General features: G+C 42.2%; 5 protein-coding genes across 10 annotated transcripts in view; 2 read left to right on the forward strand and 3 right to left on the reverse strand.

Moving 5' to 3' along the window:
* LOC6552049 (F-actin-monooxygenase Mical) overlaps positions 1–6,702 on the reverse strand; it is a 36,500-nt gene extending 29,798 nt beyond the window's left edge. For all 6 annotated transcript variants that reach the window (XM_026975707.1, XM_026975705.1, XM_001980689.3 and 3 more), the window contains exon 1: positions 6,627–6,702. The gene's annotated coding sequence lies outside the window, so the exon portion shown is untranslated. The remainder of the gene's footprint in view (positions 1–6,626) is intronic.
* Positions 6,703–12,670: 5,968 nt separating this feature from the next.
* Positions 12,671–14,111, forward strand: LOC6552047 (WD repeat-containing protein 61). Its single transcript, XM_001980687.3, has 5 exons — positions 12,671–12,844; positions 12,898–13,192; positions 13,264–13,502; positions 13,559–13,746; positions 13,800–14,111. The coding sequence occupies exons 1-5, from the start codon at positions 12,842–12,844 to the stop codon at positions 14,071–14,073; spliced, it is 999 nt and encodes a 332-aa protein (XP_001980723.2). The 5' UTR covers positions 12,671–12,841; the 3' UTR covers positions 14,074–14,111.
* On the reverse strand, positions 14,097–15,063 carry LOC6552046 (protein NDUFAF4 homolog). The gene is made up of 4 exons (XM_001980686.3): positions 14,778–15,063; positions 14,628–14,719; positions 14,313–14,559; positions 14,097–14,256 (listed from the first exon to the last, which is right to left on the reverse strand). Exons 1-4 carry the CDS (start codon positions 14,920–14,922, stop codon positions 14,129–14,131), a joined length of 612 nt encoding a protein of 203 aa, XP_001980722.1. The 5' UTR covers positions 14,923–15,063; the 3' UTR covers positions 14,097–14,128.
* Positions 15,048–16,762, forward strand: LOC6552045 (dimethyladenosine transferase 2, mitochondrial). The gene is made up of 4 exons (XM_001980685.3): positions 15,048–15,655; positions 15,709–15,848; positions 15,907–16,223; positions 16,279–16,762. Exons 1-4 carry the CDS (start codon positions 15,175–15,177, stop codon positions 16,703–16,705), a joined length of 1,365 nt encoding a protein of 454 aa, XP_001980721.1. The 5' UTR covers positions 15,048–15,174; the 3' UTR covers positions 16,706–16,762.
* A 12-nt stretch (positions 16,763–16,774) lies between these two features.
* LOC6552044 lies at positions 16,775–18,239 on the reverse strand. Its single transcript, XM_001980684.3, has 3 exons — positions 17,880–18,239; positions 17,360–17,462; positions 16,775–17,288 (listed from the first exon to the last, which is right to left on the reverse strand). Exons 1-3 carry the CDS (start codon positions 18,003–18,005, stop codon positions 16,900–16,902), a joined length of 618 nt encoding a protein of 205 aa, XP_001980720.1. The 5' UTR covers positions 18,006–18,239; the 3' UTR covers positions 16,775–16,899.
* Between the last annotated feature and the right edge of the window lie 432 nt (positions 18,240–18,671).

The following is an 18,671-nucleotide window of genomic DNA, read 5'->3' on the forward strand; positions in this document are numbered from 1 at the left end:
GCCAACAGGCTGAACAAAAACAAAACCAAACAAAAAAAACGAATTTCCCAGCGCATATGGCCAGCGGATGCGAAAATGTCCGGTCAGGAAAGTGAGTGCCCAAAATTGGACTCGTCGTCGCCGGAGACGGAATCGCGTTTTCATTGAAAAAGCGAGGTGATATCGCCATGTGTGCCGACTACAGGGGCGCTGATCGCAGTTCCACAACAATGGGCAAACATTTATTGGTAATGAAAACAAACAAAGTGTCAAGTGGTCGGGATTTCGATTTCGCCCAGCCAATATGGTGTATCTCGTATTTTAGCCAGCTGCGTGTTTATTTGTTTGCCAAACGTGTTTGTTTGTCCGCTGCCGCCCCCAACTGCCACATCGGTATTAATTTGCTTGGCAATTGGCACTTGGGTGTGATGCATATTGGAGCATAAGCCAAACAGTTAGCAGATGTCTTACTTTCCACACTTCTCTGAAGAATCGGAACGTATCTGCTAGGCGCAGGTTCAAATTAGTTTTTCCTTGTCCATACTAATGTACGCTACTTTTTGCAAGGCTAAGGAATGATTTTACAATTTTAGAATTGCGACTTACATTGCTTATCTAATCACGTTTTCCTTGAAATTGTCTTTAAATCACAGCCGCACACCCGGCGTATGAGTAATATTCGTAATTCATACATATAAAACATAGCTGGGAGTTATGCGATGACAACAGAATTGAATGTGCCACTTAACGCTGGCTATTAAGTCGCTAATTTGCCCAACGATTAGGTGATTATTTACACGGTGTACTCAAAACACAGAGAACCATTAAATGTAGATAAGTTTTAATAAGAGTGTACAACGGGGCGCATGAGCAATCGAAATACCTCAAAGATGAGCTGACGAAATACAATCCAAATCGAAAGCTAAACCAACCGAGCAAAGCCATCCGTTTTAAAGTGCAATTGCAACTATTTATACAATCGATTTTATTTATAATTTAGCATTTTTTTTGATTCGATTTCTTTGTCCGCTGGCATTTTCATTGCAACAGACTCACCCGCAGCAGAAGCCGCCCGGCAATTGTTAGGCGTTTCGAGCATACTTATTCGAGGCCTGTTGTTAGACAATTTCATTTGCAGTTTGTTTTAACGCGCAAATATTTGCACAATCCTCGGGCCGCTGCAAGCGTAGCTGCGTTTGCTATACTTTTCAGTCAGTTTCTGTTGCAGTTTCGGTCCTCTGAGCGCTAATTGAGTGAGCACACGACAGGCATTCAGCCAGTCAGTCAGTCAGTCAGTTAGTCGGATGGACTGTCAAGCAGCTCTAGAGGAGAAATGAAAAACACAGCGAGGTCTGGCAGAGATCTGGCCGAGCCACACATAATGTGGGGCACACATTGAATAGTACACACAGTACAATTCCCCCAGTGGCTCCACACACACTTTATGTTCATGCCTCGGGAAGTTTGAGGCATGCAACACGCCATAAACTTCAAGGAAGTTGCCCAAACGATCGGCAGTCAGCATGCGTTCCGAAAGGAATTTTGATTGCCCTACTGTAACTGATTCAACCCACAGCATAGTGCTCAGCCACTCGACCACTGTCCATAAAATTGTCATAAATTTAATCCGATAAAGTTTCATTTCATTCGGCGGGACTGCCCATCTAATCAGCAGTCTCATAATCCACATCATCATTACGGCAATCACTACACAGCGAAAAATATACAGCTCAATATCAAATCATAACATATGTTAAACCAAAAAGATCTGGTGTGCTCTATGAATGCAATTGAGTTGAGGGGAGTCCTGTACATGTTAATTTGCTTTGAAAGTGATAATAAGCTGGTTGAAAACCATAGAACCAGAGCAAAAACTCGATCACAGTCTCACTCACATTTATTTTTGTGTGTACCATTATGTTTCGCGTGGTTATTGTTATTATATAGTAGATATATGTATTCCGTTGACAGTCCGCGTCACATCCACTGCGCATCAACGCACATTTTCCGAGTTTCTTTTTTTTGGGTCAGAAAATCTTTTTTTTTGTGCTCGTCGAACAGCCAAAGTCAGTGAACTTTCAGCTAGATGAAATATTGAGGAAAGTTCTGTGTCTTGACAGCTTGATGGAGCAGCTGACTGACGGATTGATGAGCGTTTTTCCACTTATCAAATTGACTGCCATGAAATGTTTTCATTTAAATATATAATCGCTTGAGAGCAAAGTTGCGTAATTGATTTGCTAACGCTGAGAGCAACAAGTTTAGCATGAAACCGAAATCGATAAATAGCGTCGACTCCTTCTAGCATATCTACCCGTCTCTTTCACTTTCCTTTTACGTGTATGCGTAAAGAATCTTGTTAGATGCTGCGGCTCTCACTTAGCATTTGCAATTTTCTCAGGAATGCTGCTCTTTGCAGTGGCGAAGTTTCGCTTTCTAAATGCCTCGCATTACTCATACGACGCGTTGTACAATGTTGCAAGCTGGCGGGGAGGGTTAAGGAAAAGTGGTGTAGCTTACAAAGAGTTGCTGCAGAAATAGTTGACAATGGATGCACGAACTTTTAAATTATATCAGACTTTTGGGTCTAACAACCTCAACAGTTTTATCGGCTTCAGACTTAATTTCTTGAGCTGTAATAACATCAAATACCTAAATGTTTAACTACTTTTTTTTAGCATCTAATGCTTTCCATTTTTGTTGGCCCACTTTGCGGCAGCACGTGCGTCGGCTTAGCCAGATCTCTTTGCTTTTTATTTACCTAGGCCACTTGAGTTGTTTTTAATAAACTGTTAATAATGGTTAACTTTTGGCGCTCACCAGCCACCCACGCTTTTAGCCACACTGAGCGAACAAAGACACGACACCTGCCCACATGAATTGAGCTGGTTTTGGCCGCATTTGTACGTCTGTCTTGCCGCTACTTCGTGGTCAATAAATGTGGCCATTATAAGCCTTGTTCGGGCGTGGGCGTGGCATTTATCCATAGTATATTCCATACGAGATTTGCCATCGCGTGTGCAGACTTCTTGGTTTTCGTGGAGTGTGTGTTGGCGTGCTCTGGGCAATTTCGTATTTTTTTTCTCCTTTTATAGTTTTTGCCATAAGGAGCATTTCGGTGCGATTCATTGACCAGATTCCATGACTATGCACAATGTAAATGAAACAATTGTTTGCAGTGGTTACTGGTGTTTTTTTTTTGCTCTTGCTGGCATAATTATGCGCCTGAAATCGTTGGCTGTCATTAGGCGCACGAGTTGACCGTGAACCAGTGACAGCTCCACATTTTCAGTTCTCTTTCGCTTTTAATTATTAAATTTTATGAAAACACTTTTGCCAAGCCATTAAAAAGTAAAGCAAATTAAGGTAAATATAGGGCAGATAACTTTAGGTAATAGTTTTGAAGATGTTTTGGTTTCAGTTAACTGATTAATAATCTTTTAGCTTGTTAATCATTAAAATGGGACAATACATCGCAATAAAGTTTCTGAGATGTCTTTCTATAAGCAAAAATTATGCAATACAAGTTGTCGAATCAATTAGAATTCATACACGTACATCTGTAGTTTAAATTGACGAAGTCATAGGAATATTGGAAATTGAATCAAGGATTGGAAAGGCTATTTCTCCCTGACCTAAACAGTCACCAGGGGACTTTGTGGTTTCGGGGTGGGCCTTTTCGATTCTCCCAGTTGCATTGCCAATATCCGCTGGCAATGCAATCAAGCAGTAAATAAATTCGAAATAGTAACAATACAAAAACATCGAATTCCATCAACTGACTGACTGCCGCCGACCCAATGAATGAATTGAATGAATTAGTGACGAATGCCGGGCGAGCTGCGTGAATCGATTCACGCTCGACCGACAAACTTCCGCTGCTGGGCCGAAAGCTAACGAATGATAACTGTGCCATGTTTTCCACTGGAGGTTAAGTGCAAACGTCATAAACTCAATTTCTCCGATCCCCGCCCCCTGGAAGCCCCGGGTCCCCGAGTCCCGCCGAATCCCCAATGCCCTTTAACTGTACCGCACTGTGTGTACATAGTTTAGTTACCTTTCGAAAAGACAAAGCACCGAGCAAAGCAGAGTCGGACCAAAACAAAAAGTGATTCATGCGCAACCAGAAACGCCGAAAGAGACGGGTAGACACCCGCAGAGAGAGAGGGAGGGATAAACTTGTTTCCTAGGCCCAACAACGAGAGGCAATGGAGCATCCAAAGATGGGAAATGCTAGCTATAAGAAGTGGTCTCTGGGGGAACCAAAGAACCTATATAAAGTAAACGATTTTCTATAAACCAGGAAATGCACCCAGATGTACTTTTTTATAATATTGCTTACAGTTATTGGAGTTTTTTTCCACCTACAAAAATCTCTCCTATAGATTATAGAATTTCGCTCGGTGCATTCGACTGCTTTCCTTAACGGAACCCAAATCGATCCGCCCTTCTGCCATCCTTAATTGCATTGCCACGCCCCGTTTATTGGAGTGCGGTTGCCCCGACTTGCCCCGACTTTCCAATTGATCCGATTGATAATTGGATTTGCGTTTTGCCGATTGGGAAAAGCGGCGATGCGGCGGCGGCTAAAGAAACTACCTTTCGAAACCGAAACTCCATTGCCCTATATGGAACCGAGGGTCGATTCGTGAAGAATCAGCTGATTCATTAGCCCCAATTTAGACGGCCAAGGCTTGGGCGGTACAAATGCGAACGTGCCTATCGTATCGACACCTCTCGCAGGTCGATTTCCAATCGCAAATCGTTATCAGCCCCGTTCGATTTCATTTCAATAAGCGTCTAATGAGAGTGGGTCGGATGGCAGACCTTATAAGGCTACGGAACCCCTATACGAGCGCGGTATGGGTGAACCAGGCGCCGATCATTAAATTAAACTACACATGTTGTAGATAAGGAAATGGTATTCGCTGAATCGAGCGTTCGCCTTGTTGATTTTTTCAGCAGGTGATAATAGATTTGTTTGCTTTACAATGTTTGGAAATTTTAATTGCTGCGGTATTTAGAAGGAAGCGGAACAGAACAAAGAAATTAAAGTGATTTTAGATATTTGCGATTGAATGAATGAATATGAATGAATGTTGATATGTTTTCACAATCAAACTATATGACTGCTCCCTAACAATTTGCAATCAGAAATTAATTTCAAATTGCTTTGGCCTCAAAACATTAAACCAAGTAATCATCGGTTTGTGGGAGTTATTAGATCAGCAATACAGTTCGCCTCAAGCTTTAAAACCCCGTATTATCATAGAGCTACCTGAAGCATAGAATTTCCACCATAAGGCAATGAACTAGGGGGCATGTCTAGGGAAACATCAATATATATTGTGGCCGTAAATAGCTCTAATACGCATAAACATATCCGATGTGTGTAGTGTGTGTTTTATTTGTAGTCGGAGAGTTGAGCCCACAGTTCAATAAACCCACCACAAACAGCTAATTACAATCCCCGGCAGCAAAGACAGCGGCAGCAACTAAAATAAAAATTTAACTACAAAATAATGTATGAAAAGAGATGAAAAAAGTCGTTGTTTCTTTTCATTTGACAAATTGTTAAATTAATTGCACATAAAAGAGCCACAAAAGCGGTGCTGTGGAAAGAGAGATCTCTCTAGATCGGTCTGCGTAATTAAAAATATAAACGAAATGGCAATTGAAGAGCCGAAATACAAATGCCCCATGCAATCAGCTTTCTTCACGCTAAAATTAGCAGCAGCCACAAAAAATAAAAAATTAAATAGAAAAGGAAAGGGGCAGAGGCTGTGGGCAGAATATATTTTACACAAATTTTCCACCGATGAAAGTTTTCCTCTTTCATTATTTTTCGGCTCGTGTTTATCGAAACTTTTCGAGATGTTTAGATTTTCTTTTCTTGTTAGGAATTCTTTCTCCCCCCTCCCCAATACCCAAACCCATGGGCCGTGAAAAGTGGGTGTGATGTGGGTGGTGCCCCAATCAATTTAAGAATAAATTGAAAAACTGCAGCTAGAAATTGAAACTGAAACTGTCACAGCCCAATGCTGTGGGTAATTAAAAATAGTTCTTGCCGGGTTTCGATTTCTCGAATCTCAAAACTCGATTCTCGCCGATTGTCTATTGCCGATTCTCCCAGTTCGATTTTATTATTGTCCCAATAAACTTTGCCCTTTTAAGTTGGCCATGGGCCAATAGAAGGATAGGACAAGCAGCGTTCGCCAATTAAAAATGCATGAGGCAGAGTTATGAGCCAGTAGAGATGGCTGGCCAAAATTGATAGGCCAGTGCAGGTGGACACAACCTAAGGAATACAGGTGCAATTGACATGGAGACTTTTGGACGATAATTGAATTGATCAATGAATAATATTAGCCAGCGGAAACGTCAATTTTCGACGGCTATTTAAGATCACATTCTGCTTAATTACAACTATTTCTTGTACAGAACTTTAATATATACCATACAGCTGCATTATTAGCTAAAAACTGTATAAGCTTTTATCTAATCTATTTAAAATAATTCGCCTGCCACGGTCCAACAGCAATTATCTGCCAATAGTTATGGCGTTCTTAGTCACTGACATATGCCAATCTACACTAATACGCATATGAATTCAATATACATATAATTATACATTTTGAACAACTCACCTTAACAAGCAATTTTGCTGGCAGGAAACATTTGTGTTGGGAAGGCAAATATATATAATGATCTGTTTAGTTCACTGAAAGGAAAAACAGAACAAGTATTAATTTAATTCAATAGCTAGCAATTGACTTTAGAACTAATTGCAAGGAGTTTAATAAGCATTACAAATTGATGTAATTCATGTTCTTACTAGACACTTTAGATGTATGTGTACTTAAATTAAGTTTGGAGTACAATTTCTTTAAGTGCATAAGTATATTAGTTGATCTTCTGATTTGTGTTTTCTGTCATGGCCAAAATACGTCATCTTTCGTAGCCTGACTCTTCTAAATAATTAAGGAAACTGACTCATGTGGTTCTGTACCACCTATATATTACTTAAAAAGTGCACAGATAAATTTACCCAAATTGATCTGTAAACAACGAGAATTTCCCAGAACATTGATGCTTTTATTTTAGACGGTGGCACATCCGGTGATTGTCGAATTTCAGAGAGTGCCATTGACATGATCTCCATTTAGAAATATCTGTTTATGTTTACTAACCAATTCCACGACCCTCGGATGCGATCAAACATTGTCGCCTGTCAGCACTTTGAATTTGCATTGAAAATTGTATTGTTCACTGCCATTAATTGGCCTTCGCTTTGACTCCGGGGAATCGAGCATGCAAATGCAATTTGTTTGGATGATTTCAATTGAGAGACGGCGAACCATTGCAATGGGGTGTTTGCATGGAGATTCAAATCAATAAATCGCGAAAAGTGTTTAGTCAATAAACCACTTGCAGTTTTCCCCAACAAAAATATAAACGCAACAGAAGAAAATACCCCATTATACATATTAAAAACAAGATAGAGTTCCCCGACTATCAGATACCCGTTACTCAGCTAGTGGAAGTGCAAACGAGAAATTTCAACATTTTCTGGAATATCGGTAGAAATTGGGGAAAAAAAGTAATTAAATGCAAAAAAACTTAAACATTTTGTAAAGTTTTTTTTGTGCAGTTTGTGGGCGCTAGAGTGGTATAGATCTAGTATTCCTTTTTACTCTACTAATAGCGGGTATAATTACATAAAGACCAACTTCATACCGCAGTGAAAGAATGAATTACTTGGAAGAAATCAGGCTTAACTTGTATGTGTTTTCAGATAGCTATAAAGTGCTAAGGATATCACTGAATTAGGACACCAAATTCGAAGAACCCGTGGGCGCAAAACACCCCCACGGAGTTATATTGCTTCGGGATAATCCCCAATGCTTGCCCCATTCCTAGGTAATTCCTTGGAAATTGAAAACTTCCAGTTCGTGAATATGTAGTGCAGTTTTGTAAACAAATACAGGTGCTACCACGTACAAGCCCAAAGGAATGGCATTATATGTATATGGAAATATATAGAGAAGGTAGGTGAGCCGTGCCAGAAGCTGTCGAAGCGTAAAACTTAATCATATTAAGAGCTCGCAAACCGGCTCCTAAACTAAACTTGGTCTAGAAGGCAGAAGGGCTGATTAAACGATAGATGGATAGATGACTGAAGCTAAACGAACGGGTGAGTGGCTGAGTGAATAAACCGAGTGGCTAAATGAGCAAAGTTAATGCCTCACTGGCTGAACAACTGGAAAATCGAGGCTCAAATTAATAACCCCAACACCGGCACAAAGGCGGGCGTAACAAAAGTAGCATGTTGTATGTGCTTAGTTGTCTCAACTGAATTATAGACAAGAGCAGAATCTTATTCACCGGATCAGCGAACTTTTGCAATGTGAAAATGCACATATAACAAAGCGAAAAACAACCATCACAACAAAGGAGCTCACCCACTTGGGTCATGGTCATCATGGTGATGACGGCGATGTCTGTCAGGTTTTTAATTAATAATGAAACTCCTACCACCACCTCTAAAATGAAATAAGAGACACAGAAGACAAAGAGAAAGAAAGGCTCAGACAACAAAACGCATGAAATTGAAAACGAACAGTGGACACTTTGATGATGTATTTTTGATAAATTGTGAAAGTGCCCGGCCCAGACGACAGCTAATTGACGCCCCAAAACTCCCCAACAAGCCCATTTTTCCCCACCGAATGGCATATGTTATTAAAGTGGCGATAAAAATGCGATTAATAGCGCACAAAAGCCTATCATGTGAAAGGCCAAGTAAAACCCAAATGGCGTATGCCAAAAACGAAAAAGAAATCGTATTGGCGATGAAAAACTGATCACTGCCTCCTACAAAGAAAAACATTTTTACGCGCGCTGTTCAACTTAAATAAATTGACTCTAAATAGAAGTAAGAGTGTAAAAGATACTTGTCCTTGGCAGCAAGTTTATTTAATTCGACTGATATTTTATCAGTGTCACAACGCAAAACATTGAACGATATCAATTTCCCATTTATGGGTTAATGGGGGAGAAACGCAGATAGAGGGATTCTACTCGGGTTTTGTTTTTACGAGGAGTTATGTTTAATGGCTTTTCAAGTGCTTCTCAAATGAGGAACCGAAGACCCTGCCAACCACTTGCAATTGCCCACACATTGCGGTCATAAAGAGTGCACTTTATGGCATTCCACTAACAAAGGTCAAAGGTTTAAGGGGCCACAAGAATGGCAGTGTTTTAACAGGAGTGACAGTAGTTAAAGCATGTGAAAGTAATCTATACCTTCTAGTTGTAACTATTCCTTACATAGAGGTGTTTGGGCTTTTGTGACAGATGGGCTAATTACAAAATATTGAAATACATTTAAGTGGCATTACCAGCCAACACAGATAATTTGTATTCTCCTGATCCCACATCAGCAGTGAAAGGGGAAAACCAGTTACATTTACACTCTAACCAACATATGCTAATGGCCATTGCTATTACCATCCAGACTAAAAGCCATTAACGCCTCTTGAGAACCATAGTCCACAAATATGGCCCAAAGCGAATTGTCTAATGAATATATTCCACACAAAGCACACACTCATAACAAATGTCACACTTTGCACGTGCCCTCCAAAAAAAATAAATAAAAAAATGAAAAACGAGGCCCCAATTAGAGCCCAAATTAGGTGTTTTCTCGAGGCTGAGACTTAAAATAAAATTCCAGCCTTCGAAAGTGATAAAAGAACCCGGCGTTGATTATTATTAACAGCAATGCTCCACCTATTATCTTATCTCTGGATTTAAATTTTTCGGCCATGCGATCGGGCCAGAAATATTTATGCAGTCAGTCAAAAAGTTTTGCTCTTCGACTGGAATCCAAAGAGTGCCTGAACATTGTTCTTGTGCTTTGGCCAGTGCAATGTCATGACTTGACGCCATCACATTTTCTGCGCTGCCTTGATTGGTGTAAAGAAAATTGCACCGACAGCAGAACGCGATCTTAAAAGTCAATGCTCCTATATGCTCTTGTGACCGGGTTCAACGAATGGCGATTATTCCAGCGATATTCTTATCAGAGGATGTTCGTGACTGCGGCTCTCTTGGTAATTTGCATCGAGTACTATACCCTTTCAAGGACTGGACAACCCGTACCAATTGTTTCAATTTTTATGTAATCTTCAGTAATCCCTCGTATTTTTAAGCATGTGATTTCTAATTGTGCCATTTATACTAGTACCAAGTACTAATTACTATACATCTAAGTCCAAAACAATCATTTGACTCTCTATATCGATGGAATACTCCATGTAATTTGCTGAATTTCTTTGAAATAATGTCAAGGCTAATGCATTAAACCTTTTCGCTGGCTTGACATTATTGTTCCCAGCTTTCTTGTTTGACTCTCTTTTTCCTTTTTTTTTTTGGGAAACTTTAGCACTTGTCATTGTCGGGTGCTGCCACGCCCCCTGTCACGCCCCTTACAATGATGTCACATCACGCAGACTCAAATTGCTCCAATTTCGCCCATTGCTTTTGACTATGTCACGCTTTTCCCAGCGAACGCTTTTCCACACTTGACTTCGCGTTTCCCCGCGATCTTGGGACCACGTTATTCCCACCTCAACTAATAACTTTGTTGGTTTTCCATCCATTTTCCGAGTGCATTGCGCCTGGGCTTTGACTTTTTCCGCAGTTTGCCACTGTTTCATTTTCTTTTTGCGCCTGCCCTGGATTTCCATTTTGTCGTACTTGGTTTTTGCGCTGGTTTTTCTCGCCGATTGTGAAACGTTGTGCACTAATGGCAGCTGTGAAATGCATTTATGTTTATGGTCTAGTTTTTCCATTCTTTTTTTTTTTTTTTTTTTGTTTGGGCGCCTTTTGAGCACCTCTTAAGGGCAAACATTTATTCTTATCCTCCAGTCACATTAGTGCGAAGGCTAAGAGCAACCGTGATGGTTTTGCTCCGGAATTACGAATGGAAATGGAGCAGCACAGTGGGATTTAAAAACATTTAACTTTGCGGAAATTAATCGACATATGTAGCTTAGATATTAAAAATGAACAACCTTTCACTAAGACAATTTGTTTCATTTAGATAATCATACATTTTAAGATGGTCTATCTAAAACTGTTGATAATTTGAAGTTCTATACGTTTTCAGAGTTCAATAGCTTCAGAGATTGTACGATCATTTGGACATCATGCCATAGAAAACATTGTTTGTCCGAAGTATTGTTAAAATAAACTAATAACGAACTTTCAAATACCAAATTTCAAGTAAAGAAGACCAACCATTCTTCACCGGTTATATATCCTAGCATGTGTGATAAAATTAACATAAACTACAAAAAAGATTACATAAACATGCAAATCTTCCACTTCATTTTATAATACAGCATTATTGATACCCGGCTGGCGACTCACCTTGATAATTTACAGATTCAGCTGGAACTGTTTGATTTATTCGAAGGGGTTTGCATATATCATTTTGAAAACGGCAAATTGCGATTATAATCGAAGCAGAGATGAGCAGAGGAAGAGAAGAAGAATAAGAGGAATGGCGATGTTAGGGAGATAAAGATAAAGTTGCACGCGAAAACCGGTTGCCGTTATTGTTTACACCAAATCGGAAACGAAGTTGTGGGGGGCAGGCGCGAATATGGATTGCAAGGAGGGAAGGAAGTGGAAATTGGGTGGAAGACGGGGAACGGGAAAGTGGGAATCAATAAAACAAACACACCACGAAAAACACATGGAAAGTGCAGCAAAAATATATGACTTTCATTTCGGTTTGGTGCACAAATTGGCGAATCCTGCTGCCATAAGAATGAATCATTCGAATCTTTTCGATTTTGACGAAAGATATGATATGTGAGATAAATAATACGCTGCTGCACAACCACACATACGCACGCACACACGCTCACGCACACCCGCCCCCACGCACACACACGCAAAAGCACACGGTCGAGGAGGCTTCACTGTGGATGTTTATTAATATATTCCAGACACGCGGATCCATAGAGGAAAATCATACATATTCGATACACGGCGGCGACGACAGCGAAAAAAAAAGAGAGCCGAAAATCGTAAACTGAAAAGCAGAACACACGCGTTGGTCCGATTCGTTTCTTTGTTTTTGATATCGTATCGCTGGGGGCCAAGAACTACATCCGCATTATATAACCGCACTGGTGGATGCGTTCATGGCTGCACCGTGGGCCACCTAATTGCACCCGTCACTTACACTTTTTCCTCGCCAGTCGCTTGGATTTCGCGTCCGAGTCGTTGGGGATTTGTTTTTTAAAACGCGACGTTCGTTCCTCGGTTCTCGACGGCCTTATACAGTGTGACCGCCCTGGGAGTGCAGCTACATACCGCCAGTGTGACCGTGGCGGGGAAAGTGCGTTAATGCCGTGTGCCACATACCAAATATACCAAATATACCATATACCTCAATATACCAAAATATTGAGTAACATATAAATTTTTTTCAATGATTAACATGTTTGTTTCATTTAGAACTACAGTTAAACTAAAATCTAAGCTATAACTAAAAACTGCTAAATGAGTAGAAAAATTTAAATAAAATTAAATAAATGTTTCTACATCGAAGCATTGACACATATAAAATTAAAGAACAATTATTTGTTAATTACCAAAACAAACAAATTAATTATTTGTATGTTTGAGGTATTTACATATTTAATTTATTAACATATACAACATACAGTTTTTGCCCACTGTAAACTCTTTCAAACACTAATTCTACCGTCAACCGTTGTTATCGATAAATGCTCATTTTCTGATAGCTCGTTCGCAAAAAATAAACACTTTTCCGGCTTTAAAAATGGTAAGTAGATATTTTACGAAACAACTCAATTACAATTCAATTTTTCCTGCTAGTTTTCACTTCTTCACAAAGAGGAAAATGCGCACGATAGTCCGCTGTGGGCGTGCACCTGGGGACGCGACACTGCCGCTCCAGATGCGGATGACGCGGGCACGGAGCCGGAGGAGGAGAATCCCTTTGATTTCGACAAGAAGGAGGCGCGCCCGAAGGATTTCATAGTCACCGGCGGACTGGACGACTTGGTAAAGGTGTGGGACTTGCAGGAAGACAACACTCTAAAGCTGCGCCACAAGCTGAAGGGTCATGCTCTGGGAGTCGTGTCGGTGGCCGTCAGTTCGGATGGACAGAGTAAGATGAAAGATTATGTGCTGGGGAGCTACAGAAATGGACAACAACTGATCTTGCCACTTACCTTTTAGCCATTGCCAGCAGCTCTCTGGATTCCACTATGTGCTTGTGGGATGCTCGTTCGGGAGACAAGAAACACCTGCTGACCTTTGGGCCCGTTGACCTCTGGACGGTGAAATTTTCACCCTGCAACAAATACGTTATATCCGGGCTAAATGACGGAAAAATCTCCATGTACAGCGTGGAAACCGGAAAGGCAGAGCAGACATTGGACGCGCAAAACGGCAAATACACGCTTAGCATTGCCTACGTAAGGATTATCTATTAAAAACCTATCTGCCAAGACTTTTAGCTATACTATTTTAGAGTCCTGATGGCAAGTACATTGCCAGTGGAGCCATCGATGGTATCATCACCATTTTCGATGTGGCCGCGGGCAAGGTTGTGCAAACATTGGAGGGACACGCGATGCCAGTGCGTAGTCTTTGCTTTTCGCCAAACTCCCAGATGCTGCTCACTGCCTCCGATGATGGTCACATGAAGCTCTACGACGTGTAAGTGGTTTACATCTAAAAGATGTATGGTCACTACAATCTATTTGTTTCAGAACCCACTCGGACGTTGTGGGCACCCTTTCCGGGCACGCATCTTGGGTGCTGTGCGTGTCCTTCTCCGAGGACGGCAAGCACTTTGCCAGCTCCTCCAGTGATAACAGCGTGAAAATATGGGATACCTCGAAGCGCAAGTGCCTGCACACATTCACCGAGCACACAGATCAGGTGTGGGGCGTCCGATATAGTCCCGGCAACGACAAGGTGGCCTCTGCATCCGAGGACAAGTCACTGAACATATACTACTGTCCGCCCAATGCCATTGTTTGATTCCCATTTCGTACAATAAAGCGTAGGTTTAAAACAAAGAACAATGGTGATTTATTTACGGATTACCCTCCGAGCTTGATTTAACCCGCAGAAGGGGCTGCGCGGCTTGAGTTAGCATTGTGTCCTTGTACTTCTGGTCGGGTATGTACATATTAAAGGTTTTGAAGTAGTGCAGTATGTTTTCTAGAAGAGATAAAGTTAGTCCCGGCTATGCTGCGAACACATTTTCTGTGTCTTACCAACTAGAGGCTCCTTGAGCTTGTATTCATTGGCTATCTTCTTGGATGGCCACGATTCCGGATCCAACTGGTGGTCATTGATGAACTTAAGAGCCTGGCGCAGTGTGCAATGACCAGGGCTGATGCGATTAGGCTCCTGATATCCGTACTCGAAATCATCCGGCGTTTTGCGTTCCAGAGGCAGAGGTCGCTGTTCAACTTTTTCCGCTGCCGCCTCAGCTGCCTGGCGCTCCTGCACTCGCTTGATCTAGGGGAACATATATGCAGATAGCAAATAAGTATTGATCGCAACTGCCTACTTAAGTATTAACCCACAAATCGATCCTGCGAGGTTACATAAACGTCTTTCAATCGCCCGTCCAAGCTGGAGTCCTTCATATTGAGCTTGTCCACGAACTTGGGATCCACTGCAATGGGAGTAATCAAGGATTACTTGCGAAAGTAATTTAAGTTAATTTAACTTACATTCCAGGGTGCGTTCCATGTCTCTCAAATTCGAGTCAAATTTGGGTGCCGGTGTGGGCTTCTCGCGCTCAAGGACGCGATGGGCGCGATTCTCGACATTGAAGCGATTGGCCCGGCGGGCAACCATGGAAACCACCTGACCCATGCCACGAATAAGTTATGTTTTATTTATGTTGCTAAAAATTCACGTGAAATCGAGAAAACCAAAAGAATTATAAAAGCATGGCCAGCTGTTATTTGTTTTCGGATCAGCTGTTCGCGATGTTATCGATTGCTTATTGGCTCTGGCAACAGCTGATTGGCCTGTTACCGGGTAGTGTTGTTAACAATACACAGCTGTTGCTTGTAAACAAACGAAAACTTTACTTTAGTTTCAATTTGTTAAACATCATAAGAAATGCTGCCCCTGCGATGCAGTTGGTCCTTGGCCCGGGCCAACTACAGCACCAAGGCCAGGAAGCATATAGTGGCACGCTACAGCGACGAGTTCCCCGAGAAACTGCTAAACCGAAAGCAAAAGGTTCCCACTCACATGTACATTGCAAATGCGGAGGCTGCCGCAAGGATTAGCCAGTATCTGGAGCCCCATTTCCAGAGCTCCGGCTGCGATACGGTGATGGAACTCAATTCCGGTGCTGGCTACTTTACCCGGCATCTGTTGGACAGGGAATCCCAGTTCCGACGCATAATCCTGCTTGAGAGCATGGATCACTTTATGCCCAGAATCCAGGAGCTACACGCGCTCTATCCGGAACGTGTAAAGGTGCGGCAAGGAGACTTTGTGAACCTATGGAAGTTGGTGTACATGGACAAAATGGACGGTGGCTCCAGGGTGGCGGATCTCCTGGGTGACGTGCCCCAGAAAGCCTTTACAGATGGTAAGCTCATTTTGCCTGCTCAATATATCCTCTAACCTAATTTTTTCCGATAGATATCAACATGCTGGTCTTCGGCGCCGTGGGCTCCTATCAATTCTTCAAGCACTTGATCAACTCTCTAATTTTTCAGACTAGCCTCTTCAATCTCGGACGCTGTGAGATGATCCTCGCCATGCCGCCACCGATATACATAGTAAATAAGCATACCCATACCTAAAATATCGCTTATATCCAACATTTGACTCGCTTAGCACCTCACCTGCAACAACGAAATTGGCTACCTCATTTACCGATCGACCAGCGTACTGTTCCAGATCCTGTTTGAGCACAAGTTTATAGCCAAGGTGCCGCGAGAGGATTTTCTGCCACAGCAGACGGTTTATAATCCCACCAAGAGCAGCAAGTTGGTTAAGGTGCAGTCCATCAATCCGGAGTACCTATACTTGGTGAAATTCACTCCGCGGCGCAATCTCCATGAGCTATGCCAGTCCCAAGACCTACCCGCTCTCTGGTTCTTCATCAAGCAGAACTATGTGAGCCGACGAAACAGAATAATACCCAATTTAGAGTAGGTAACTCAAGCAAACCTTCAGGGATTTTAGTTCATTACATTATTTCTGCAGGAAATGGGTTCCCGGCTGTGGACCTCGGCTTATCATCAATCCGCAGTCCTCCGAGTCCGTGAAGCCCATCTATCCAGATGAATTGCCCAAGAAACTGCCACAGTACTCGTGTCAGAGTACCACAATGAGCACCAGAAACTACTATCCCGGCATCAACATCTACACCCAGTTTGGAGATCTCCTGCCCAGTCAGGTGCTGACGCTCTTTAGTCAGTTTCGTCAGTGGCCGGAGTACGGCGAGAGCTCTTTCCTCGCATCTCTGGAGAATGCGCTGCTCAAGCTGGAGACAGCCAATGATGAACAAAACCTAGAAGATGGCGTCACGTTGCCAGAAGAGGATGATGTCGAAGCTGATGAAATGCTCGAAGAGGAAAGTGCTGACACCGCCAGCACTTCCGCCAAGAGGCGCAGGAATGCCAGTTCCTAGTTGTACATAATAGCGTTTTGCTTTTAAAGAAAAATAAGGAATTGTCTTCAATTTGAGAACTGGTCTTTAAAGGAATGTAATTATAATGCCTCTGTTATATATATTAAAAGAATTTGTTATTCTCCACTGGGATTTACAGCACCGAACAGAACACAATACATTTAAGCACTTATGTTGTAACATGTTAAAATCCTTTAAGGACACTTTCCCTGAGCCATCAAGCGACTGCCGCGGGCGCACTTCTCGGCCACATCGACGTAGTATTCCGGCGGAGCCTCTTCCGTGTCCGAGATACGCGTCTCCAGTTGAACGGACAGCTTCACACAGTCCACCATCAAGTTGCTGGGATTGACGCCAAGCACAAAGGAAGCCTCCTGGTGAGGACACGGGTTCTGCTCCTTCTTGGTGTTTCCAAACTCATAGCAGGTGTCGCGAATCATAAAGTGTCCGTCCCTACTACATGGATTGCGTACGCACTCCGGGATGATCCGCTCCTTGTAGAGCACCAGGATCTGGCCCGGCTCACAGGGTCCCTGTCGGTAGGCCGGATAGCAGGCATCGGTCTCTGGGTAATACAGTGTGGCTGTCAAAGGGGAAGCACCCGTACCCAGATTATTATGTCATCGTCATGGTAGCTCCATTATGGCCGCTCACCTGGCGCACAGTCGCAGACCCAGTCGTTCTGCTTCTGCTGGTCTCCCGGATAAAGAAGCTGGTGCTTGGGGCATCGGGCTGGTAAGTACAGTGGCTTGCGACCCTGAGGAAGAGGAGAATGCGGAGAGGTGTTAGACGGGGATCGGATTGATTATTGCCAGTGCGTCTTCCATACACTACCAAAACATTCCCTATATTTTGTAATTCTCAGAACTTATTGTAATTCATTGCGAAGATCGTTTTGGAAACTCCGAAACGATAATAGATAATAGAACGATAATAGAAACCAAATACACTGCCATGAAATTTAAATAAAAGATCGGGTATATAAAGTATAAATCATGTTTTGAAACTAAGATAAGAACAAGTATGATTTCATTCCTTGTTGAATTTGAACGACTCTAACATTTTTATTCGGGAAGGGTATTCGGCGAAGGGCTCTGCCCAATTCCAGCTGTGTTTTCTCTTCCATTTTGGCATTTCTTATCACAAACTTGAATTGTTTCTGTCTGCAGCTTACCGCAAGGTTGGCCTTCCTTTTATCAATGTCTTGATCCTCAACGAAGGCGATTTGGGCGCGTGCCACTTTCCCAATAAGCGCAATCAGCACGGCGATCAGCAAGAATCGGGTATTGATATTGATCATTGTTCGATTGTTCGCCCTCTCTCGCTCTGTTTTGATTAACGGGTATGAGATAGGTATGCAAAATCGACGATGCCGAAGGCTCTTGGAAGATAACACAGAGCGACTTTTTTCGGTTTCACTTTTCACTTTTACATCCGCGAACTTCCAACTGCGACGAAGATCGACTCCCGACTATTCAGATCCGCTCTTTAAAGCTTCCGACTACATTCGCTCTTGCTAGAGGGGCTCAAAGATCGATATCAGCTATGCTTATCGATGACTTTAAGAAAACGGCCCTGCCGCGTAACGGATTTGTAATGATCAACGGTTAGGCAATTCAAGTGTAAAGTCACGGTTTATTATTTGTATCGAGGATTATTAAAGCTAGTAAAGCTAGACTGTGATATGTAGCGAGTTTCAGTTGTATGTGAGATTAGGCCTTCATGTTGTATTTTTATATGGAATGATATCCATCCATCCACCTATCGTACTGACTTCTTTTCTTAGTGCAGTATAGCGGATGAAAGGCAACTCCCAGTTTGATCATCGCCCGGTCGGCGTCAAACGCAATTATACAAATTAGCGTAACTGATCGAAAAGGAGTTATAATGACTATTTAATAGCTGAACCACAAGTGTAGGTTCTCAGGCAATGGCTTTTGAAATAGTTGATTTAAAACTCTTTTTT

The sequence above is a fragment of the Drosophila erecta genome, unplaced genomic scaffold, assembly GCF_003286155.1.
Source record: "Drosophila erecta strain 14021-0224.00,06,07 unplaced genomic scaffold, DereRS2 tig00000000-arrow-pilon, whole genome shotgun sequence".
Classification (NCBI taxonomy): domain Eukaryota; kingdom Metazoa; phylum Arthropoda; class Insecta; order Diptera; family Drosophilidae; genus Drosophila; species Drosophila erecta.